The 27,234-nt window shown below is 39.8% G+C and overlaps 1 protein-coding gene and 1 long non-coding RNA gene across 2 annotated transcripts; both read right to left on the bottom strand.

Moving 5' to 3' along the window:
* Positions 1-433: 433 nt before the first annotated feature.
* Positions 434-27,128, bottom strand: LOC139563672 (uncharacterized). The gene is made up of 2 exons (XR_011672611.1): positions 27,032-27,128; positions 434-672 (listed from the first exon to the last, which is right to left on the bottom strand). It is a non-coding gene; the product is annotated as an uncharacterized lncRNA (long non-coding RNA).
* On the bottom strand, positions 17,090-22,556 carry LOC139563671 (homeobox protein Nkx-2.1-like). The gene is made up of 2 exons (XM_071382524.1): positions 21,845-22,556; positions 17,090-20,982 (listed from the first exon to the last, which is right to left on the bottom strand). The coding sequence occupies exons 1-2, from the start codon at positions 22,209-22,211 to the stop codon at positions 20,315-20,317; spliced, it is 1,035 nt and encodes a 344-aa protein (XP_071238625.1). The 5' UTR covers positions 22,212-22,556; the 3' UTR covers positions 17,090-20,314.
* Positions 27,129-27,234: the final 106 nt, after the last annotated feature.

Genomic DNA, 27,234 nt, shown 5'->3' with positions numbered 1-27,234 from the left:
GAAAGGGTTTAGAGACTAGCCTTTCACTTTAATTCATTTCTAGGGGGATTTTTCCTCTCCTTGCAGCAGGAAGGGAACTGTAACACTTGACATCTTTTGACATGCTGAGCTGTGGTTGTATATTCCCACGCCGAGAGGAGCTAGAAAATTAAATGCTGCTCATTTCATTTGTCTGATTTACTGACTGACTGACTGCATGTGTATGATTGACGAACAACTGACTTCCCTTAAATATAAAAAATACTAAATAAAATAAGAATATGATTCTAAATTTGATTCTGTGCTCAGCAAATATCTTAGAAATTGTGCTGTAAAACAAAATAAACAATCATTGAAATAACATGAAACAATCTTTGCACGAACCAGTGCACTTTAGGCTGCAATGTATTGTATGAAAGGTGCTAAACAAATACAAGTTTATTGTAATTATTAATTATTATGAACTGGATAACTTCATGGCTATGATCAATTATTTGAGCTTTATTTAGAAGAGGAATTTGGGGCATTTGCAGGTGTAAAGAGTTTGTGTTGGAGTCGGGAGGAGGCAGTCATGAGCTGGTGGTGGAGGGGTCTGAAGAGGGAGATCCTCTTGCTGCTCCACCATCAGCCACCTGCAGCACAGTAAAAAGCTGCTTATTTAGCCCATCTGTCTGGTCTCCACTAGCAGATGATCTTGACGGAGAAAGAGAAGAAACAGAAAAGGAGGGAGGGGGAGAGAGAAGGGGGAGAGAGAAGGGGGAGAGAGTGGCAGGAAATGAGAAAGACAAGCGGAGTTGGTTTCTGAAATGTTGTATTTTTGTTGGGGAATTTATGATATCCACTTTTTCCTGTTTCAGTTTGAGAGCAATATTCAGTACACGCCTATACTGGAGATGCCAGGGATATTTATGACCTTCAGCTTCTTTCCGTAGCTCAAAATAAGTGCTAGTTATACTTCACCTATTAAAAACTAAATCATGTCATTTCCTGTGTCTGGACTCATGTCAAACAACTACAATTTAACAGTTTTAAAAAAGATAAATGCAATACAGTAACAGTGTAAACTGTAAGTATTAATACCAGGCCCTATATTTCATGCCTACTAGATGCTCATCATCAGCGAGGTTTCTAAACATGCACTTGACTAATCAATGAGGGTGAACAAGCACTTAATGCAAACTGCTGTAAATATCACAGACTGAGCGTTTAATGCAAACTGCACAGCAGACAATCCATGATAGTATACTTCATTGTCTCATGGAAAATTAAATGCATATATATATATATTAGTATTTCAACAAAAAACATATTTAAAATATTTAAATCATTTTATTTTTACCTTTTCAAAAGAAGGACAGCACAAAATGTACACGAAATATGAACAGCAAACAACCAGACAGGCGAAGCAGGTGCAGGTAAATAGCCTTTAGCTTTTACATTATTTAAACAAAATTAAACAATTAGAATGGCAACGAAAATGACATGATTAAAATGCATTAACAAGCTACAACATCTGCTAAACACTTGTATGTGACCAATAAAATGTTGATTTGATTTGATTTAATCTGCTCATAAAAGTTACTTAAAAGGTGCTTCATGCTGTTGAGAGCATTAATAAGTAAACACAGAGTGACGATACTCATTAGGCTTTTAAAGCAGTCAGTTATAGTTCTGTTCTTATCCACCACCCCATCAATCAGCAGACGTAGAGGATGAAGCTAACATCAGAGCCCAGACTGTTCCGTGTTCAATTGCACCTCTTAATATAATAAAGATCCGGTTTCACATGCAGGCAGACATTCAAGAGCCTGACTGACGCTCAGACTGACTTCTCCTCCTTTTTTGTTGAGTAAAGTTTTCTTACTTAATCTACTTATTTAGCACATCTGTCTGATCTCCACTAGCAGATGATCTACTTAATAAAATAGCTATGGCAGAGCAGGGTTGCAATCAATGCCATTTCAATTTGGACCATTTTGTAATAAAACTGTCAGACCAATGAGAAAAATGTGAGTTTATATTGGTATTTTAGTGGAAAATGTTACTGTATTGACGTGAAATTGACCCCAGCCCTGTGACAGTGCTAGGTAAACACAAGTCCCTATGCCTATTGCCTAAACAAGGGAAGAAGAATCAGAAGAGGGGAGAGAAAGAAGCCCCCTCTCACCCGTCTCAGCTGTGACAGTAACCAGGGTCCTGGGGAGTCTAAAACTGGGATCAGGAGTGAAGTGCAGTGAATCGCAGAAGTGCTCCAATCACTCTGCAGGCAGACTTCCAGTGAGAGGGAGAGAGGGAGCATGTTGATGGTTATCTGGTTATTATATCCTCACAACTAGGAGCACTCCAGTCTGTCTGCCATAGATGGATATGTGATTATAAGGATATTGGATATTATTCATAGCTTAAATTATATTCAGTTGATGAAGAGATTGACAAATGCATAGACAAAGACATGTTTTTCGTTTTGACTCTAGTGGTAGCAAATAGCAATATCAACCATAATTTTTTGCCATTTGAGGTATCAATTTTAAGAAAAAACAATGTTTTCATAGAGGGAAAAAATGCTTTTGAACTTGTTTTAGTATTGTGGAATTTCAATACAATCCGACAAATTTCTCTCTTCCTCACTGAGTCGGTGGCCTTGCATGGCTTCTTACCAGCATACACCCCCCCACTCTCTCTCTCCCACTCCCCTCCCTGCCCCCACTTTGGGACGACTGCACCTGTCACCTGGGGGCCCCTGCCTGTCTGCCTCTGCTGCCTAGCCTCCACTACACTCAGGAACCATTTACATAACCTCATTTAGCAGTTCACAAATCAGGGCCATTAAGAGCAGCTACAGGAACCAAGGGTTCTAATTTAGCCTGCCTTTCACAGTGGGGAAATTGTGCGGCTCAGGCCTACAAATAAAGAGCCCGGGTCTTGGCTTTGATTGTTGATTGTGATGGTAAATGTACCGATGATTAGAGCAGATTTTCCCTTTTATTGATTTTCTGGCAAATCGCAGCGTGGGATTGGTCCTAGTCCTGTGGTGGGGTGGGAGGGGGGGGGTCAGGGAGAGCTAGTCAGGGGGGTTATGTGCAGTAGGTTTTAGTATTTGAACATTTATCAATGTCTCCTTTAGGATGAACTTCTATAAAGGTATGAAAAGAAACTCAATGATTCACATCTACCGGGTATTTATCAAGCTTCACTATATCATAAATGCTTTTTTTTATTTTTATTTACATCAATGTCAATGCATAACATAAATAAAAACCCAGGATTTGTTCATTCAAAACCTTTAAAAAAAATAGTAAATAGAAAAAAACACCATATTTCAATGAAGTCATTATTCCTCAACCTTGTTCATATGCGTCACAAATGACCATGCATAGAAATCATGTGAAGCATTTACTAAAGCCTAAACTGCTTTTATTTTTCATTAATATGACAGCAATAAACAAATCCAGTGTCAATGAATCGCACAAGTCAAGAGCTGTAAAATTATTTTCAATCAGCATTCAATTTGGCAAAGATGGGGGAGGGGGTCATAGAATAAGGGGCTTGAATGATTCAAATTTCCACTTGTTCACTGCCAAACCTGGAGGTGCCTGGCTACAGTGGTGGTTCGCTTTATGGGCCATTTTGAAGGGCCATTCTCAATTAGTCAACAAATCAGAACTTCTCTCAGTAGCCTATAGTGCCTAGACTTCACATATGTTTGCACTTCAAGCTGGAATATAGGGGGCGAGGTGGAGGCTCTGCATGCAAGAGATGTAACATAACATCAGCAAACCCACAGCTGGGATTATGTAAGAAAAACAACACCAGAAATGGACACACCAGGTGTATAAAATATAGTATATGACAACATCAGTTGGGTCAGGGGCATACCAATGGAGGCTGCTGAAGGGAGGATGGCTCATAAAAATGTCTAGAATGGCACAAATGGAATGGCATCAAACAAATGTCAACCATGTGTTTTATCTATTTGATACCATTCCACTAATTCCGCTCCAGCCATTACCACGAACCCATCCTCCCCAATTAAGGTGCCACTTCTGTGGGTCATACACAGTATAACGTTAAAATGTGTGTGTATGTGAGGTACGATTCACCAAAGTGTATGCCCCTGCCATGTCCAGCTTGATCAAGTTGCTCCAAATACCGATTGAGCTGTTTCACTTGAGGCTAATTTATGACAAGTGCACAGAGCAGGTTTGTGGGGGTGGGGATTTAGTAGAATGGTGCTTGAGAATGCTATAGCAACGGCATAGTCTAGGGGAGGTAGGCCTCTGGTACAACCACAGTAAAGTAGCTGCAGTAAGTCATGGTAACAGTGATAACACACTAAAATATATTACAAAATATATATGATGTAAGTGTGTCAAATTCAGCCCTGTTTGATCAAAATGAAAGCCCTTTAGTCACACCTGTTTCTTTCAAAGGTGATCAAAACATTATTTCTAAACAGAAAATCATGAAAAACACATTCAACATCTAGTTTTATTTTACATCTGGTTGAGTTAACAACTAACGTGAATTCAACATGAAAACATTACCCTGTAATTGGATTTAGATATAAAAAGTTGGGTGAAAAAAAGTCAATTCCCTCAGCTTGATGCCTTTCTCCAAATCCAATCAGTTGTCCACGTTGATTCACGTTGTGTTTAAAAAACAAATGAGGTGGAAACAACGTTGATTCAACTAGCTTTTGACCAGTGGGCTGCAATTGGTGGTACGTTATAGGCCTATGTTTTTAACTTCATGATGTTGTTTAGAATCCACACATGTATAAGGAGGTGGACTATAGTTTAAAAAATACAATCTGTAAACCACATGTTGTGACTTCAAGAGATTGTCAACTCATTGCCTACAAATCAAATTTTCCATCCTGGCATTCATGAATTCTTGTTAAAACGCTCTGGGGCTATAAACAACTGTTGTTTCTGTGTAGACCTAACGAAATTACATTTAATGAACAAGTAATTGCTACAGATAGAATGGACGGTTTGAAAGCGAACAGCCTAATTGATTTGCATTTTCCATTTTTTTGCCCTCGGGCTCCGCCCTTCGAACCCCAACCGGCATTGTCTGTGAGCTTCTATTGATTTGGCTGTGTGTGTATCCCTCCGCATGTGTTTCCCCTCATTAACGGATAACGGGGTCCTGATTACTCCCATCCCCGTGTTTAATGTTCCTTAATGTCTACTTTGTTCCCGTGTCATGTCGGAGGGCAGCGGGGATAATGAACGGGTGGGTGGGCCAGGATGGGATTGTGTTGGATGTGGGGTATTAAGGAGGATCAGCGGTTAGGTTAGAATATCAGCACCTTTGAGACAGACTGGGGCGCAGCATGTGGCCTGAATGCCGCCCCCCCCCCACCCGTTTCCGTTTTGGCACAAAAATGTCTTTAAATTATCTATAAATCAATAGAGAACATATGCCTTCACTGTGCACATCGTTGGCAGTATAATTAAAAAACAAAAACAAACAGTTATTTGAAAGAATAGCCTGATCGGAGTGCAGTCAATGTTACTTGAAACAAGTTTATATGACCATGGGGTGTAAAGTATTAAAGGTAAGCCTATTGAACTTGTAAACTTTGTTCTATAGGCATATTTAGCGCCTCCAAACACAGAGAGCTCCAACTGTCTCCATACGCCTAGACCTAGGCTACCACCGATTTTCGTTCCTTCAGATTTGGCTTATTACTGACCATGAAACAAATGGTAGGTACCGTGTTCATTGCATTCAACTGCTGGGCGGGAAATACAATACAAAGTAGAACTACCACGTTACATAGACCGAATTGCATGTTAGCTAATTGTTAATTTAAACGGCTCGCAACGGCTAATTATGTCTACACAGCCAAGGCTATTTGCATGATGGACTATCGCCACCTGCCTCCGCGCGAGGAGGCCCGCTGCCAGGGCAAACTATATAATTACAGAACAGTGGTGGGGCAATTTTTGACTGGCGTGCCTTTTGTGTCGCATGAATTCGTCATAATGGCATATTTCATTAGGGGGCCAATGGCACCCCTCCCGATTGGTTCTAGAACAAAACGAACGCCTTCCAACGTCTCAACAGGTTCTAATGCTATAGCCTAGCCATCTTCACACCGACCACTCCCAGTATTTTTCATTAGGCTGCAGTTATTCTGCTTATTTTGGTGTGAGTTAAATAGACGTGCTTTGCAATTCTCAGCCCCGACCATAGAATTGGTCAAACATATACTTAGGGGGATTATTTTTAGTCTGAAATCATGCTGTCATGTCATAGTAATTCTGAGGTTATTAGGGAATAAGGTGTCTTGATTGGATTGCTTGTTATTTTGGCTTGTTATCAATAGGCTAGTTATTTTAGTAACCTTTTTACCTCGTTTTGTTCACCCCTTTTAAAACACTCCCTCCGTTGGGCACTGTGGTTTGGCTATAGCCTACTTGTGCCTATCACTGTAAAACTTTCCCCTGTAAATTTACAGCATTATAATGGCAGCAGAGTTGCCTGCTAAATACTGTAACTCTTCTGACAGTAATGCTGTAAATGTACAGTACAGCATGTTACCGTAATACGTTTTATGGTACAAATACTCTTACTGTAATGTTTTATCTGCAATTGTAATGAATGGATGAATGAAATTCATTGATGGGAGGCAGGGTTTGTATTTCACAGTATTTTACTGTAATTGCATGGGATTACTGCATATCAAATATATATGTATATTTGGTCTTTAATATCACTGGCCTTAACAAAGGCTTCCAAACTTGCAGTGACTACAGGGAAAAACAGACGAGGACATGGCAAATACTCAACCATTAAAGGTTTGTGTTTTGCCGTCACTCCAATATACAAATTTAATTGTTACATACATATCAGTTAAATTTGTACAGCACTCCCACTCACTGGTGCAACAAATGTGGCCTCTTACAAAATACGTCAATGAGCCAGAAATAACAATACCATGCACCCACTACTGATCAAAAGATTTTTGGGCTTTAAAAATACAGTAGGGTACTGTATTATGTAGGGTGGAATTACAGTGCCATTTGAAATACAGTACTTATTTAGATCAATGTAATGTTAAACCAACAATGAATTGGAATTTATATGGTACATTGATGTTAGTTTTATTGTATACCTGTAATACTGTAAAGGATACTTTTTTTTTTTAACACCATCTATAGGGCTTGCAGAAAACTGCATTTTGGATATGTGGTATAAGGTTGCCATAATGCCTGCCAAATGGACAACTTATCAAGGCAAGTTGTAAAGTAGACTGAGATAAAGAGGTGGCATGGTTAAATGTCACTATTTTGACATTTAAAAATGACACAAAAATTTGATATTTAGCTGATAATAATTTCATTTAATAATTTCACCATACCAGATTTGAGTGCTTTTGAACACTCTGCTTTTTGCTAAATGTGTCATTGATCTCCCATGATATTTCGATATCCACGTTGGTCCTAATGAGGATTCTAACGGATGTTTTCTGTTGTTGCTGTTCCATGTCAATAGGAGCAACTGTCAAAACAACTTCTCTAACTTCCCGTCTACTTCCTGTTGTAAATCGCATAATGTTTTTGAATACGCACCAGGCTTATCATCAAATTCATGAAAACGTTGTCATTTAAGATATGTAAAAGTGTATTCTTATTCGTGGATTAAATTTACTTACTGATGCCTTTCGATTAAAACAAATACAAATAAAATAACGGCATCGAAAATCTTAATGAAAGGCATCAGCTAGAAATAAATTGATCCACGAATACGAATATAGTTTTACATATAATGACCAGGTTTTCATTAATTTCATGATATGCTTGAATCCCATTCAAAAACAGTACGGGACTTGAAACAGGAAGTAGGCGGGACTTTCATAGCGTATTGTTTAAATGATGCGCAAAATTGCCCAGTGCATCTTGGTTGGATCATTAATGCTGTATTAAAGCCGAATAACTCTTGTTTTCTCTGTTTGAATGTGGCAGGGGAGTGAGAGCATCCATTGCAACTCCTCTAAATACATTTATCCAGTTCACTAAACCCGTTGTGAAAGCAGACTGAAGCTCAGTAGGAGGCTTGCAATGTCCTCCAATTAAGTTCCATTATGTTAAACCTTTTGCCGTTTGAAATATAGCCGCAGCTATTTTAGTGGTGGATGGCGGGGTTCTTTTTTCCGCGCCACGCGCGCAGGCAATCAGTCTATATTAAAAGGTGCACGAGGAAGAAAACAAAGTTTGTCAGTGAGACAGGAGAAAGAGACGATTACATGCCAAAGACCTCATGTTAACACAGTTAGTAATGGCTCGGTGGCTACGAAAGGACACCCACTGGTACAGTAGCCTACAAGGCAACCTGGTCTCAGAGCAAAACATATTATATGTTACATGCCACTCGATTTTTTGTGTGATATGTTAAGTTACATTAGGTTACATTACATTGGCCAAACAATGTAATAGCAGTCATTCAATACAGTACGAATTGTAGGATGTATAGTAGCTTATGTTACGAATTCCAATTCGTATGATATGTTACGAATTTTAATTTGTACAAAATGTTATGAATTTGCAATACATATATGTTACGAAGTCCAACGTGTTGTTGCTAACATTAGCTCGGTGGCTAATGCTAACATTAGATAGGTCGTTAATAATGGGCTAGGGGTTAGGGTTAGGGATTATGGTTAAGGTAAAAAATCTAATTTTATTGGTCGCATACACATATTTTGCAGATGTTACCCCTGGTGCAGCGAAATGCTTGTCTTTGTAGCTCCAAAAGTGCAGTAATACCTAACAATACACACAAATCCCCAAAATAAAAAGAAAGGATTTAAGAAATATCAGGACAAGCAATATCAGAGTCCGGAATATAAATATATACAGTACCAGTCAAAAGTTTGGACAAACCTACTCATTCCATGGTTGTTAAAAAAAAAACTATTTTCTACATTGTAGAATAATAGTGGAGACATCAAAACTATGAAATAACACATATGGAATCAGGTAGTAACCAAAAAAGTGTTAACTTCTTATGGGCAGGTAGGATGGTAGCGTCCCACCTGGCCAATATCCGGTGAAATTGCAGAGCGTGAAATTCAAAAATACCAAATATTTAACATTCTTGAAAATATGTGTTATACATCAAAATAAAGCTTAACTTCTTGTTAATCCAGCCACTGTCCGATTTCAACCCAACCCTACCTTGTTGTGACAAGGTAGGGTTGGTATACAGAAGATAGCCCTATTTGGTAAAAGACCAAGTCCATGTTATGGCAAGAATAGCTCAAATATGCAAAGAGTAATGACAGTTCATCATTATGTTAAGACATGAAGATCAGTCAATCCAGAAAATGTCAAGAACTTGAAAGTGTCTTCAATGCAGTTGCAAAAACCATCAAGCGCTATGATGAAACTGTCTCTCATGAGGACCGCCACAGGAAAGGAAGACCCAGAGTTATCTCTGCTGCAGAGGATAAGTTCAGCCTCAGAAAATGCAGCCCAAATAAATGCTACAGAGTTCAACTAACAGACACATCTCACCATCAACTTTTCAGGGGAGACTGCATGAATCTGGCCTTCATGTTTCAATTGCTGCAAAGAAAGCACTACTAAAGGACACCAATAAGAAGAGGAGACTTGCTTGGGTCAAGAAACATGAGCAATGGTGATTAGACCGGTCCTTTGGTCTGATGAGTCCAAATTTGAGATTTTTGGTTCCAACCGCTGTGTCTTTGTGAGACGCAGAGTAGGCGAATGGATGATCTCCACATGTGTGGTTCCCACCGTGAAGCATGTAGGAGGAGGTGTGATGGTGTGAGGGTGCTTTGCTGGTGACATTTTCTGTGATTTATTTAGAATTCAAGGCACACTTAACCAGCATGGCTACCACAGCATTCTGCAGCGATACGCCATCCCATCTGGTTTGCGCTTAGTGGGACTATCATTTGTTTTTCAACAGGACAATGACCCAACACACCTCCAGGCTGTGTATGGTCTATTTGACCTGGTCTCCACAATCACCTGACCTCAACTCAAGAGATGGTTTGGGATGAGTTGGACCGCAGAGTGAAGGAAACGCAATAAACAAGTGCTCAGCATATGTGGGAACTCCTTCAATACTGTTGGAAAAGCATTCCAGGTGAAGCTGGTTGAGAGAATGTCAAGAATGTGTAAAGCTGTCATCAAGGCAAAGGGTGGCTCTTTGAAGAATCTAAAATATATTTTGATTTGATTAACACTTTTTTTGGTTACTACATGATTCCATATGTGTTATTTCATAGTTTTGATGTCTTCACTATCATTCTACAATGTAGAAAATAGTTTTAAAAAATCAAGTAAAACCTTTGAATGAGTCGGTGTGTCCAAAATGTTAACTGGACCTGTATGTATATGATGTTGTATATAGACATTATTGACAGTATATGAATAGAAAATGTGTGTACAGCAGTAGTTATATAGGATGAGCCTTGAACAGAATACAGTATATAGATATGAAGTGGGTAAAACAGCATGTAAACATTATTTAAATGACCATGAATATGTACATAAGGTAGCAGTCTCTAACGTGCAGGGTAGAGTACGGGGTAGTAATACTACTAATAGTGACCAAAGTTCAGGGCAGGGTACTGGGCTGAGGTTAGGTTGAAGGGTTGAGTTTAGAAGGGTTAGCTAACATCCTAAGAAGTAGCTAAAAAGTACTAAGTAGTTGCAATTGACGTGGCATGAATTGTAGGAACATAATGTTTTGCTCTGAGACCAGGCTGTACAACGCCATGCATGGCAACGCGCCTACTGCCAGTTTGAGCGGGCTGACGCACCTCTTTATTATTAAAAACATTCCCATACCGAGCAGCCAGTTTATACTTAGACTATGTCATCAAATTTAAAGCTATGCCAAAAGGATACTCCAAAATTAAACAAATGTAATAACAATTACAAGCGTACATTCCCCCAGCACCCCACCCCACTCTATACAACTTTAATGTCATTCCAATCTCAGCAGACCCCACCATGTGAGCCTCTTCAGAAGGAGGATGTGGAATGGAAGAGGGGCCTAGTCCCACATGGCATGCTGCTTCTCAGCTGTCTCAGAGCAGACTTTAGGTTAGCTCAGCCGGACTGCCGGTCCACAGAGAAATGTGGCTAATTAACGTATGTATCAATGAAAGCCTGTGATTGAGATTCTGCGCATGTCCACAGCCTCATTGACAGCCACGCCTGCCTGACCTGGACCTCGTGAAGAGCAGCAGTAGCTCGTGTCTGTTTGTAAAGCAAGTGATGTAGCTTTGCATTCGCAACGAACGAAAAATAAGTCCTATTTAACACTCTTGATGTTCACTATCAACGGAATACAACATCTTAAATGGTAATCAAAGCAAATTAAAATATTATTATAATAAAATAATGTTAAATATAGTATCTCCTAATATAAAGGCTACTTTATTCCTGATTTATTTAGAAAAGTATGTCCATGCAGGAAATCGAGTGCTTCGCTCCAACAATGACCCATGAAATCAGGGCCAATTCCCTGTACATGTTAATGGCCATTTGAAAATAAAACCATGAATTGTCAGTTGCGTGATAATGCATTTTCTAACCCATACAACAAAAAATGAAGACTTAACATTTCATGTCTCCTCTCCCTCCGCTCCTTGCCTCGCCCATTCAGGATTCTGACTGATTGCAGCTAGAGTAGCCTAGACTGTAGCCATTAAAAGAATAATGTTCACAGAAGAAACAAAACCAAAATGAAAAACAAAGGTATAAAAATGCGTGTTTTTGTTCCTGTCAGAGGGGGGGACGGGGGGGGGGGACTCTATTCAGCCGGGCTATAAAGGCGCTCTGCGATGCATTTCATTGCTGCAACAATTATGCTGAAAAGGTCAAGTACAGCATCTTGTATTCAGCTAGGCATGACAAGGGTCTTTCCCAATGGCACCCTTTTCCCTACATAGTGCAATACTCTTGACAAGAACGCTATGGGCCCTGGTGAAAGTAGTGCACTGTATAGGGAACAGGGTGCCATTTGGGACGTAATCAAGTTGTATTTCACTTCGCAATTGTCCCTCCCGTGCGTTGTTCACACAATTGCTTCAAAAACCAGATAAATGCAGGACAATTAAAGATTTTTTGCTACCAGTTTGACAATAAGATTTACCAGAGAGGAGGTGATTGCAGTTACAGTGTAATTGTCCTATTTGTCATGCACAGTAAGCAAGGAATGTTTGCTTGCTGTGATGTTAATTTAGAATAACTCTTAGCGAGGAGGCATGAATTAAGTCATTTTTACAAATCCTTCCTTATTCAGAATTACATTAAATGTACTGTGTAAAACTGTCTATCAGAATAGCAGACAAGCACAGCAGAGCAGAGCTACAAAACCGTCTTCAACAGCATTGCATTCATTAATCATCAGTCTGGCCTCACAATAACTCAGAGGCACATTAATAGGCCCATTAACTACATTATCTGTTTATCAGATCGGCATAAACCAGGGCTTTCCAACCCTGTTGATAGAGAGCTACGGTCCTGGTTTTCTCTCCATTCCTAATGTAGCACAACTGATTCTAATAATTAGCTGTTTGGTAAACTGAATCAGGTTAGTTAGAACTGGGGTTGGAGCAAAAACCTACTGGAGGATAGCTCCAGGAACAGGGTTGGAGCCTAAACCCTATAAAAAAGTGTCCACAAACCATTTTGCACATCGATTTCGTGCTGGTAAACAGTCAAATGTATTGACTTCAAAACACTGATTTGTTAAAAACCACATTAATCACTTGGGTCAGACCGATGTTTCCTTACGCCATGCAGACACCTATAGTCTACCTACAAATATAGTTTTAGTAGATTGACTTCATGATTTACTATAGCAGTTTGTTGTTTTCAGAACAGCACAATTTGCAGTAGACAGGATGTGCAGAATATTAGATCCTAATGAAAAGTTGAGTAGATTCTTCTCTGTGGAGTGACATAAAATATGCTTAGATTTTAAGTAGCATTCTGAAGGAGGATTGTCTTCATGGTTTTAATTAAATTAATGTTAATCATCACTGCACAGATATAGAAATACTTGAATGAGTATATACAGTACCAGTCAAAAGTTTGGACACACCTACTCATTCAAGGGTTTTTCTTTATTTTTACTATTTTCTACATTGTAGAATAATAGTGAAGTCATCAAAACTATGAAATAACACATATGGAATCATGTAGTAACCAAGAAAGTGTTAAACAAATCAAAATATATTTCATATTTTTGTTTCTTCAAAGTAGCCACCCTTTGCCTTGATAACAGCTTTGCACACTCTTGGCATTCTCTCAACCAGCTTCATGAGGAATGCTTTTCCAACAGTCGTGAAGGAGTTGTGACACATGCTGAAATTTTGATAATATGATGTAGGCTAAAATGTTAAATTATTTGTACACTGGGCTAACAAAGAGTTCATGTAGGCTACATGAGTAAAAGGCTATAACAAAACGTATTTTTTTTCAAAAAACGAGTAAGCTTATCTTTTGTTTAAATTGTCTTCAAAACAAACATTGTTCGGTGTCTAGCAAGATCTCACATATTATCTCATCAAATCTTTGATCTCTAAACAATCTAGATAGACATCGCCCAAGAAGTTGGGCGGCCGGTTGGGGTACCTGCACTCATTAGGGCCTACATCAACCCACTTGTTATTTACATCCTCCTCCTGATTGATTTATGAGCCAGCTTTGATTTTGAGCTTTTCTGAAGTCAAATGCGTAAAAATATAGAGCTTTAGGCCAAATAGTATATGGCACTTTCCAGAACATGTGAAAATTATGCTGGTTTGTTTTAAATGCCAGTTTGTTAAAGCTTTGTTTACCAAACATTTTTCTGTTCAACTTTCCCTAATTGTAAATGCGTGTGAAAATGGTCAAAAGTTGTGACACTTGACTTAATTATCGATTGAGGAGCAAAATTTGATGCGTTGGGGGACAATTATGGTTTTCCACTCAGAAGTTAACCCTCCTTGATTAGCATTGGATGAATGTATCATACATCTTAGTCTGAAGTTAACCATTCTAACGTTCTCCCTCTTGTTACTCAACTCAAATATTCTCAACTGAGGTGGTCTTCTGGCTATAGTGCACTGACAATTTCAAAATAGTGAGGTTACCACACAGGTCTTATAGGCTGTCTTAAATATAGGATTTGATTATATAGTGTTGCATTTTAAATGAGAGTAAATAAGGAAAACAAACCCTTAACTCAAATACACTACATGGCCAAAAGTATGCAGACACCTGCTAATCAAACATCTCATTCCAAAATAATGGCCATTAATATGGAGTTGGTCCCCGCTGCGCTGCTATAACAGCCTCCACTCTTCTGGGAAGGCTTTTCACTAGATGTTGGAAGGGACTTGAAGGGACTTGCTTCTATTAACCCACAAGAGCATTAGTGAGATGTTGGGAGCGATTAGGCCTGGCTTACAGTCGGCGTTCCAATTCATCCTAAAGGTGTTCGATGGGGTTGAGGTCAGGGCTTTGTGCAGGCCAGTCAAGTTCTTCCACACTGATCTTGACAAACCATTTCTGTATGGACCTTACTTCGTGCACAGGGGCATTGTCATGTTGAAACAGGAAAGGGCCTTCCCAAAACTTTTGCCACAAAGTTGGAAGCACAGAATCATCTAGAATGTCATTGTATGCTGTAGAGTTAAGATTTCCCTTCACTGGAACTAAGGGGCCTTGCCCGAACTATGAAAAACAGACCCAGATCATTATTCCTCCACCAAACTTTACAGTTGGCACTATGCATTGGGGCAGGTAGCATCCGCCAAAACAAGATTCGTCCGTCGGACTGCCAGAGGGTGAAGTGTGATTCATCACTCCAGAGAATGCGTTGCCACTGCTCCAGAGTTCAATGGCGGCGAGCTTTACACCACTCCAGCCGACGGTTGGTATTGCGCATGGTGATCTTGGGCTTGTGTGCGGCTGCTCTGTCAAGGAAATGCCTTTCATGAAGCTCCAGATGAACAGTTGTTGTGATGACGTTGCTTCCAGGGGCAGTTTGGAACTCGGTAGTGAGTGTTGCAACCGAGGACAGATGATTTTTACGCGGTACGCGCTTCAGCACTTGGCGGTCCCGTTCTTTGAGCTTGTGTGGCCTACCACTTTGCGGCTGAGCCGTTGTTGCTCCTAGACGTTTCCACCTCACAATAACAGTATTTACAGCTGACTGGGGTAGCTCTAGCAAGGCATGCATTTGACAAACTGACTTGTTGGAACAGTGGCATCCTATGACGGTGCCACATTGAAAGTCATTGAGCTCTTCTGTAAGGCAATTCTACTGCCAATGTTTTCTATGGAGATTGCATGGCTGTGTGCGCGATTTTATACACCTGTCAGCAACGGGTGTGACTGAAATAGCCCAATCCATTCATTTGAAGGCATGTCCACATACTTTTGTATATTTAGTGTATGATTGCCTTGAGATTAGGAACTAATTGCTTTTGGGTTGATGGAGATCTGGGGACGATAAAGCCAGGAGGACTTGCCAGAGTCGTACAATGTGACCGTCTAAAGACAAGCCTTAAAGAGAGCGATGAGAGCACACACGCTTCCAACAAATAAGTCATTCTAAACAGCTACAAGCCCAACACAAAGACCACACACCGTGCTACAGATATGGTAATGTAAGCCTGAGCCTCTCGGGGCTCATCCTGAACAAAACAAAAGCACACCAACAAATACCTAATAGAACGCTGTTCTGTTCTATCTGATGCTGCTGAAAAGATGTCGCTTGAAAATGTCCCGAATTGTCACTAAGTTAACGTTTTAGGTAAATGGTAGGACTTTAGGACTATAGTAACAGATCATAATAAGAGCGACAGAGGATTCAATCTCTCTGTAAATGAAAGAAGTTAAGGAAATTTGGGTATTTACCTTTTATTGGGCTATAATCATAAATCCGTGTAAGTATTTGTGAAAGATTCAGACTTCCCTTTAAATGAACAGTGCAAAATCTCAGCCAATTTAATTTCCATTCCGGGATCGGCGACATTTGTGTCAAATAATTTGTAAGAGTTCTCCAGTGTGATCACTGAATAGTAGCTATCAAATAATGTATTGAAATGGACAATAAATTGGCATGTATTTACACAATACCATTATGACCAATCAAATATTGATAGCCTACAATGCTAAGTAACCTACATAATCAAATTCTTGGTAAATGGATGGATTGTAAAAAAGCAAACTTCATTCGTTTGCAGAAAACCACCAGTTCTCCTTTTACCCATTTCGCGGGTATAGGCTAAAACAGCAGGTGTGTTGAATATGCATCTCATGTGCTTTATATTTTCCTGGCAGGCAGCCGCAGCCAGCCACTGCACAAAGATGAGAGCGCTTGTAGGTAGGTAGCCTATTGGGGAAGGGCAATTCTGGGGGCTAGAGGTTGCAAGATATAATATCAAACATCACATGCAGAACAAATAGGCACTGCAGAAGCTGAACAATGTCGTTTATATAAAGAATAATCGACGAAAAGCTCTATTGATTGATTTAATGACTCTTATAAATGAAAAGTAGAGAGCCATTACAATCAGCGCCCCTTTAAAATCCACGCACACTGCTGTGCTATATGGAGCAAAGTCTCCACAGTAAACTGGACGTCTGGTGTACTGTTAATTGCGTTGCCCATTTCTGAATTTCGATTCGTATTTCAGTCTTATTCTAAAACAAAGCTTATTCAAAACGATATTTAGGGAGATAAAGTGAACGTTGTTGATTGGTTAAGATTTAAATGACATGCAATGACGGTTGTAACTGAGCCAATAGATAGATACCAGCGACCTGTTGTTACAGACAGGGCAACATCACTGCACCTATGCCATAATGGTACAGCCGTTGTAATGGGACGCTACTATTCACCTCCCCTCGATGAAAGCTCGCGCTCAACAAAAAAAATGGCGACCAAGGGCGTGCTTCCATCAATGACTTGCCATACTAACCCCGCGCTGCAATGTAGCCAGAGTAGGGATGGCACACAACCACCTGGGCCCTTAAAGTCAAAATCAATAAGCTATATTGAAAGTCAATTCTTTTTTTCATGAACAATTGCACAAAATAATTTGAGATAACCATACACAATCTGAAAATATTAGGTTTAATATTCCCTTTAGGTCAAATGCACAGTATATAAACATGGAGCCTTGGACTAAATTTCTGTCACATATGTTTATAGCATAAATATGCGAAATATCATAACGTAAATATAATGTCTAAAGTGGGCCTAATGCATAAAATAAAGAGCACGAATCTTGAGGAGCCGTTTGCGTCATATTCGTGCTGAAATAATTACAGTATTTAGGGGCCCGGTGCAGTTAAGACTAAAGTATTTTGAGCTAGCCCTTTTGGTTGTTGTTCAATAGCTTATATTTTGCAGACTTAGGAAAGAGCACGTATGGCTATTCATATATAGCCTAATCATAAAGACTACAAAATATTTGCAATTCCCATAATATCACAGTAACATAATAATAAATATTATTATAATATAATTATTAAAATAATATATAACAATATACACTGAGTATATCAAACATTAGGAACACCTTCCTAATATTAAATTGCACCCCCTTTTGTCCTCAGAACAATTCCATACGTCGGGATATGGACAAGGTGTGGAAAGCGTTCCACAGGAATGCTGGTCTATGTTGACTCCAATACTTCCCACGGTTGTGTCAAGTTGGCTGGATGTCCTTTGGGTGGTGGACCATTCTTGATACACACGGGAAACTGTTGAGCGTGAAAAACCGAGCAGCGTTGCAGTTCTTGACACAAACCGGTGCGCCTGGCACCTACTACCATACCCCGTTCAAAGGCACTTAAATCTTTTGTCTTGCCCATATATCCTCTGAATGATACAGACACACAATCCATGTCTCAGTTGTCTCAAGGCTTAAATATCGTTCTTTAACCTGTCTCCTCCCCTTCATCTACACTGATTGAAATGCATTTAACAGGTGACATCAACAAGGGATCATAGCTTTCACCTGGTCAGGCTATGTCATGGAAAGAGCAGGTGTTCATAATGTTTTGTATACTCAGTGTATAATATCATACTATCAAAATAGTTGCAAGTCCTTTACATTACAACTAAATTACAAGAACACAGAGCTCGTCCCACACAATGGGCCTATGGGTCCGTCCCACACAATTCATTTGAAATGTACCATTTATATGTTAAAACATTCTCCAATCAATTAAAAACCACAAAATCTCTTCTCCACCGGATGCAAATGCTACCTTGACGAGCCAGGGCCAACTGCATTAACATCCTCAGTCAAAATAATATCTTATTTGATAGGCCTACATTGAAGACGCCATCCCCTTGATATAAGCAAATTACATTAAACTTCTAAAATGAAAGACTGCAGGCTATGTCATAGAATTTAGAATCGTGTCACTCTTCTACAACATGTCTATGTTCAAGTTTGCAAAAAAATAATATTTGGACTTAAATAGGCTGTAAACGAAATGGTGGCCAAGACGTAGCCTTTAAACTATGGATTCAGAACAATGGAGTAAAATCGTTCGGGCCTATCCAAAGTTTTTGTGCAAAGATAGTTAAAAGCAACTTATCAATACGTAAACAGGGGGTGCTGGTGGGTAGCCTACGCTATTCTCTTTTAAATCCCAGTTGATTTATCGATTATTGATAAACGTAGGCTTAAATCAAATGTTATTTGTCACATGCGCCGAATACAACAGGTATTCAGGTAACAGGTAACAGAATACAACCTTACAATGTAATGCTTACCTCTGATAAGAGAAGATGATTTGTCTTGCGAAGTTATTTGAGAAGAATACTGTTGTTTGGCAAGGGATTTGGTCGATAAGACGTTCTTTTAGTCCGCGCGTGTTTGATCTCCAGTGTTAAAAAGAACGCTTCGAGACCTCACCTAAATGACTCACCCAAACCAGAAACAGGCGGGCGGCAGAGAACGCTAGGAACCTAAGGGACGCCGAGTGCACACAAAGACCTGGCCTGAGTTTACCCAGCGTGATCCAAGTGAGATAGTGTGTACACAATACACGATTTGTGAGGCGCCGCGTTTTGTAGGAACGTCCACAGAGTACCACGAACCCACGAACCACGTCTACTGACAACCGTTGATTGTAGCTATAATAAACGTGACCAAAGAGCCTGGAATTGGGGTTAAGCTCTTTCAGGCAAAAGTTAGCATTAGGCTAATAGCAATTTAGCCTACCTACACAGCAACACTTAGTAACAACGATTTCGATCACACCTGGTCAAAAACACGTTTTCATTAGTCATGCATTGCTTAAAATCCATTATTGTGTGCTGTTAACATAATAAAACAGCAAAAAATTATTTCGGTCTAAATTGAGACTTACTGAATTGACAAGCTAAAGTGGACTATAGACAATATCATGCATTATTATAATTATAATCATTATCTTTATTATTATTACTACAATAATAATAATAATTATTATTATTATAATATTAATTTTCTACAGGTAAAGGCCTATAGGCCTATTCGTTTTCTGAAAATAATTTGACAAGGTTTCTCGTAGGCCTATGTATTCTCTTAAACAGTATACAAAACAATTTCAATAAATGGATCTGAATGAATTTTATTACCATAATTTATTAATAGGATTGTTTGGCTGTATTTAAGTAATATCTATCTATATAAGTTACAAGTAAATAAAACGTACAAATACCGATGGAACTCAAAGAACCAACCACAAACCATTAATAGCGCTAAAAACTTTGTACAACAGATTGCTAAAAACTATATATTCAATTCAAACCTTTTACAGAAATATACAAGCTACGTTTTACATTAAATTCTATTATAAACCAGAGCCTTCTGTGAAAAAAATTGAGCACCCACAGTTGTTCTATTGAGATCTTTATCCCAATGACCTACACACAGGAGTAGGCCTATGACCTCTTGATGTAGGACTAGCATTGTATAGCTTCAGTATAATTTACAGAAATAACAAATCCACCTTCAAAGCGAAGATTGAACTCGCATATCCTCATAACTTCATCTGTCGAGTTTCTTTCGTCCCCTCTTACTGTCCTCATATCCAATTACATTTTAGAAGAAGAGCATGAACTAAAATTCACCAAATGGTGTGGTTCAAAATGTACACAAAGTACAGTTTGTTTGATTGTTTGTTTGTTTACTTGTCTGTTGAGTGACTTTGTTGAAAAAGCTTTGACAGCAGTGTTGTATGTATGTTTGTGATCATAGTTTGTCTGGCTGTCACCATGTCCTGCCATATAACAGATCACCATGTCCTGCCGTATAACAGATCATGTCCTGCGGCATAACAGATCACCATGTCCTGCCATATAACAGAGCAGAGCACTGCAGGGCCGTCCCGTACTCGGCGCTGGAGGAGTTCAGGTGAGAGAGCCCGGCTACCTGGGTCTGGAGAGACGGTGGGCTGGCGGAGTGTTGTGCTAGGTCTGGAGAGTGACCTGCACTACCCACCTGTTGGCTCTGGTGCTGACCTAGGCCTGAACCGTTACTGGACACGATCATAACATTGGCACCTTGTTGGTGGTGGGCCTGGACAGTAGTGGTGGGAGTGTGGGCACTGCCTTGGCATGGCTTGCCGTCTTTCACTAACACAGGCACAGCCACCCGCCGAGGGGAATGCTGCTGACAGGAACTACTCTCCTGTTGCATCTGCTGCTGCGACACTTTGTCCTTCGCTTGCCTCTTCATTTTATATCGGTGGTTCTGAAACCAGATTTTGACCTGGGTCGGGGTGAGGTGGATCATGCTCGCCAGGTGTTCTCTCTCAGGCGCCGATAGGTACTTCTGTTGTTTGAATCGCCGCTCGAGCTCGTAGACCTGAGCCTGAGAGAACAGCACGCGCCTCTTCCTTCTCGGGGTGCTCGAGAGCGGGCCCATGCCTTTCCCCACGTCTACTAGCGAGCCAAGGCTGCCCATACTGCCCATGTTCATGCCCGAAGAAGAGCCCATGAAGCGCGAGACTGAAAGCAGAAATAGGCCATTGAGATGATGATAATAAGACAATAATTACATTGTATTATGTTATTTTTAAAATATTTAAGCAATGTAAATGTATTTAATTTAAAGCGTATATGTCTATAGCGTTATTTTAAAACAAAGGCTAACATGATCATGTAATCATAGTTCTGTCTCATAATGGAACAATTACTTAACCATAATTTGTATTTGAACCGAATTATATAGTTTACAAAATATTTGAAGTTGTATGATTGATTGCCATTAATTTACCTTGCAATCTGAAGAATAATAGGCTAATAACTCATTCGATTATACACCCCCACATGACAGGTGCATGAAACCTCTGTAGCCTACTCACAATAGAGGACAAATCAGCAACAGGTGTCTTTGTTATATGTTCACACACCCTCGTGACATTAAAATACATTTTTATGAATATATCACAAACTAAAGTTCAATTAATTAGCTTTCTTTGAACCCAGTCCCCTGTTCACTGGTAAACATGGTAGTGTTGGGTAGACTGGCAAAAAGGCACAGCACGTTGGGTGACTAAACTCAATAAACCAAACACTCCCAAGGTAAACCGAGGTATAGGCCTAATATGTATCTGTTCCCAGGTGCAACATTTATTTTAAATTGACAAATCAAATCACTCCCTCTTGGTGAAAAAATATCAGTATTCATGCAAAAACAAGCTGAAAAACAACACTAAAAAGTTGTAATATTTTCCATGACTCACTTCAGTGCAGACCAGAGCGTATGGATCTAGTGTAGACTAGCTAATATGATAATGCGCTAACAAAAGCTATACTTTCCCCTATTCGGCTTCATGCAGAGTAAAACTCAAAGGTATAGCCTACTTACTCGTGGAGAATCGCGGGTCTGTGTTGGCCCCGTACCAGCCAGTGGCCGTGGCGCTGCCTCTCATGCCGTCCTGGTAGGGCGTCAGGTCGCTCATGTTCCCCAGGTTGCCGTTACAGTAGCCCCCCATCGCGGTGTGTGACAGCTGGGACACCCCCGTCGCAGTCATATGGTATGCCGCGGACACCGTCCCGTTATGGCCCATGTGGTGCTGCTGCATCATCGCCTGAGACACCTGCGGCTGCCGGTACGACGCGAGAGGTGACCCCAAGTTGTTATTCTCCATACTTACTTTCTTGTAGCTCTCCTCAAGAGGACTCAAGATATCGGAAACAGAAAAAGGAGTCGTATGCCTAGGGCTCATCGACATTGTTCTTGGGCTGTTGGAGAGGGGAGAAATTAGAAGGCTAGGCAATCTCTCCTGGGTTTTTTTTGGACCAAAGCCCCTCTTTCTCTCTGGTTCCTGTTGTCTCAACGTCGATCCTTGCTAGATGAACACGTAGGTAGGAGAGTCGCCTGAAGTCCGCCTTAATTGCATTGAGTGGGAGCTGAGTTGAGCTGGGCTGAGCTTGGTGCTGCTGGCTTTCGTTTGTTTTAGCAGGGTGCCAGGTTTGAGCCAGAGGCGGGGCATCACCAACTAGGGCAACAATACAACGCAGCTCTATCCTCCTCTCATTGCACCCAAGTCATAATTTGACTTACGTGTTGGACAAGCTACAACATGAGCTCTGCAGCTCGCCTCCCACAATACCATAACCAACTTGCATGTATATACATGTGTATCATAGGCTATTAATGTGTATTATAGGCTATTGATATTAGGCTACTGTAGTAGCATTAGGTCGGTGGGTTATATATACTGTCGTGTGTGTGTTGTCGTTGACAGTATAATGGTAGCAGTGGGCACAGGCACCACAATGCATTTTATTAACTGTAGTGGTGTTTACTAGGACCTCTTGATGAAAAGGGGCCTAGACGGACTTGAGTCTCAGAGCTGGAGAACCCACTCTGCATGCTTACCAAATGTCATCCTATTCCCTATTTGGTGCACTACTGTTGATAATGTTTCACTGTTGCTGGTCAAAAGTAATGTACTATATAGGGAGTGTGCGTGCCATTTAGGACACGGCCTCTGTTCTCTGAGAAAAGCTTGAACTAGTGACTTTTAATGGGCGTAAGAGGCTTCTGGTTGATTGCAGACGTGTTTTTGCATTATGCTCGCATCGTACTCAGACATGTAAAAGTGCACTTGGGAGGAAAATTGACGGATAAGTAAATAAATACACATCCGCGTGTTAAGTGGCAGCGCGTGAATGATTACCCCCTTTTCTATTTTATATCATTGTTTGGGCTCGAGGAGAGAGAGAGCTGTGAGAGCAGCGTGTCGTCCCAAATCCAAATTCAGATGCTCCACTTGTCGTCTCAGATCAGAAGCGCATGAGCCAGTCAAAATAAAATGCTTTTCAGGAGAGACCCTAAGGTAAAGTTAACGGCGCTCAATTTAAGTAGCCTACCTCTAGGCCTACTCTCCTTCTGCAACAGAAGTCAGGCAGGGAGGGAGAACCACACCAGGCCAAGTAACCCTCCTCAGTGAGCCGCCTCTCGCCCTGATGCTCAAGGAGACATAATATTCTAACTCAATCAGGTTTCTCTTGGCTGCGTAAAAGTCAAATGCGCTTTGTTTTCCCTTCACCTTTCCAATTAAATGTTATTATAACACAATCCTGGCATGACCTACACGTATTTGCTCTTAATTTGAATATTGGTAAACGATTTTTATGTCAAAGGAAGGAATATTTGCTATTTGCTGTAGTTCCAGTTACACGCGCTATAATCACAGGTCAGTATTTTGCTCGCTTTATTCAAGGAGCATGACATAAATGTTATAGCAAAATTAATTGAAAGAAATAGGATAATTGTAGCTAATTTTGCATTGTTGAGGACATTGAACGTGTAGGTGGAATATAACACCACGAATTCTAATAATAATTATAATAATAATAATAAAAACAGACTGTTTGTTTTAGCTTTTGTTGGGACTGTAAGTAATGTCTCTCTGCTTTTGGTTGCTGTTTAATTATGCTAGTAAGACATGCTTTTTCATATTTATTATTTAAGTAAGGAAAAACAAAATGATAAAAAACGAAAGTAGAATAACTAAACGTATATAGGAGTACAAGGAGTAGATACACTTTTATCACTTGACACTCCACAATATACACAACTCACCTAAATCACCCACTATGAATAGTTATAATAATTATAATAGTTATTATTATTAACTATTATAACAATTATGAAATTATATGAACAAGTAGCCTACTTTACTGTATACATCAATAACATTACTAATAGTAAAAATACGGTTATCACTATTACTATATATTAGCTACTTTTACTATAGGCTAATAACGCCCTTATCATTACTGTAACGTTTTTAGTTGTTATCATAATCTCCTATAGGCTTTTCAACCTGAATTGGTCGACAGTCATTGGTCATGCATGGCCTATAGATTTACCCGTTGACCCAGCTTAAGCCTGCATGCTGGGGAAATTCATTGGTTAGGATAAATATGAAATATGTTATGATATAATGTTGGATGGATGTACACTTTGTAGGTGCACATTTCAGAGTGCAAAATAAATCTGATATTGCTATTTAGGCCTACCTTATAAATACTAGATACAAACTGTAATTTCCGAGATATTTAGGAAATGACAGATGTGTTAAGTTTGATATTGCAGTCATCGTGTCAGTGCTTTGTCCTTTTATTTAACCAGGCAAGTCAATTAAGAACACATTCTTATTTACAATGACAGCCTACCCCGGCCAAACCCTCCCCTAACCCGGACGACGCTGGGCCATTTGTGCACCGCCCTATGGGCCGGTTGTGATACAGCCCGGGATCGAACCCAGGACTGTAGTGTCGCCTCTAGAACTGCGATGCAGTGCCTTAGACGGCTGCGCCACTCAGTCCTTACTGCAGTGAAGTCTGGAGTTAAATCTCCGTCATTATAAAACGACAACAAAATGTTATTTGATGTAATGTCGAACAGAACACATCGACTAATGCAGGAAAGCAGTAAGTCCCTTGTTGATTAGAACGCAAGCATATATATATGTTGCATATCGTGGTCCAGGACATGCATTGGATTTATTAAGAAAGACAGCAAGACAGCGTCTTCTGGTGGCGATGATGCAAAATAGGCCTCAGTATTGAATGTCTATTATCAGTGATTCTCATCATGTCAACTTTAGACAGTTTAGTCTAGTTTTTAATCACAATTTTGAAAAACATGGTCGCATCTATTTCAAAGTTTGTATTGTCTTGTTGCATTGCATTGAGCCATCACGCGTACTGTTGAATGGAAATAATAAAATATCACAATAAAGGAAACAAGGGTGAATTATTTTGATTCTCCCTCTTGGTTTGCTTACTGCAAACTCTGAGGAGAATCGTGCATAATACCACTTTTGCTCACAAATCGCTCATTGATATCAATGCCTAAAAAACTAATTAAGCACACACATATCAAGTGAGGATTCTACCCAAAGTGCACAACAGCAATTGGTTACATAACTAATCTACAGGTATACCATGCATTCTTCAAATTCATCCCAATATCAACATCTCCTCGATGGCACTGTAGGCCACGACATCCATTGTCATAGCGTACGTCTTCACAATTGTTATCAAGGAGAACCGCATTTTAATAGAATCAATAATCTCATATCCCGTAGGTGCTCTCAATAAATAATTTATCGTAGACAGGTGAGCGCACTTTACAGTGATACTTCAGCTGCTCCACGTAGGAGGCCTACATGCAATTACGCTAAATTAGCATCATAACGCGTTTCCTCTGGGATATATGCCTTCACTAATTGCTGAATTCCAAAAGCATTTCTTAATTATCTAAATCAGGACCTCTTTTCTGTTCTGGAACACGGCTATTATGGTCAATTAACGTTAATTAGTCCAAATGCTCGCGCTAATTCCTCTGGAATAATGAGCAGACTTTGAAGTGGGGCGTGGAGGGGGCACCAAACCTCTGTTCCTGGTTCACATTGTTGTTTTGGAACTGATCGTTCATGGGGTGTCATACTACTGAAAACAATATCAAGAACGGAAATAGCATACAGGCCTATAGACCTACATAGCAGGATTGTCGATCATTGACAACCTTTACATGCACACCAATATCCCGTTATTTTTCGGGATGCTCAAGTATTCTGTTTTTAAGTTGACGCATATGAACATCATATCCCGTTTACAATAACCCTAAAAAGCTTGTATCCCGGTTATGAGAAACCCGGATAAAATGCCAGGGATATGCTGATGTAAGATGGGATACTGTGGCATGTAAACATCTTATCCCTTCTACTGTTGTTTTTGCGGTGTGCGCAGGCTCAGTTTCACATATCATGGGTGTTGTGTGATGATGGTTTCATCTGATTGTCAAGCAAATCACTTCAAAAAGTGGCTACCTGTGCAGTTTCATCCACCATAATAATTCCATAATAATTTAGACTACTATAATTTACTACTGGCGACTTTCACTCCTAAATTAGACAAGTTTCTGCTTATAATTTCCGACATTTGGTAGGCCATATTGTAGTTTCCGACATTTGGTAGGCCATATTGTAGTTTCCGACATTTGGTATGCCATTTGTTTGTCAACTGTAGTTTGTTACATGTGGCTTCTCTCCTGTCATAACTTGTTGCCTTGTTGCCCAGAAGACTAAATATAGTGCTCACCAGAATAATGTTTTTTTTAATTATTTTTTTAAACTCATTGTAAATAAGAATTTGTTCTTAACTGACTTGCCCAGTTAAATAAAGGTTAAATAAATATGTCTCTGTTCCAGAGACAAAATTAACATTTGTTGTATATTTTCACTGCAAGAAAAGCATAGCCTAATTCTGCAGGAGTAAATATGACATTAAGATATGTGAGAGGTTATAGATACAGGCATAGCTGGGGGGAGTAGCAGGACCCTCTGAAAAATCGTAATAAAACAATTATATACAGTGCCTTCGGAAAGCATTCAGACCTCTTGACTTTTCCCACATTTTGTTACCTTACAGCCTTATTCTAAAATTTATTAAATAAAAAAAATCCTCAGCAATCTACAAACAATACCACAACATTTTGTTTTGCCAATTTATTACTAATAAAAAACTGAAATACCTTTTTTGGTACCCTTCCCCCGATCTGTACCTCTACACAATCCTGTCTCGGAGCTCCACGGACAATTCCTTCGAACTCATGGCTTGGTTTTTGCTCTGACATGCACTGTCAACTGTAGGATGTTATATAGACAGGTGTGTGCCTTTCCAAATTATATCCAATCATTTGAATTCATCACAGGTGGACTCCAATCAGGTTGTAGA

The sequence above is a fragment of the Salvelinus alpinus genome, chromosome 34, assembly GCF_045679555.1.
Source record: "Salvelinus alpinus chromosome 34, SLU_Salpinus.1, whole genome shotgun sequence".
Taxonomy (NCBI): domain Eukaryota; kingdom Metazoa; phylum Chordata; class Actinopteri; order Salmoniformes; family Salmonidae; genus Salvelinus; species Salvelinus alpinus.
This window is presented reverse-complemented; position numbering and strand designations above follow the sequence as displayed.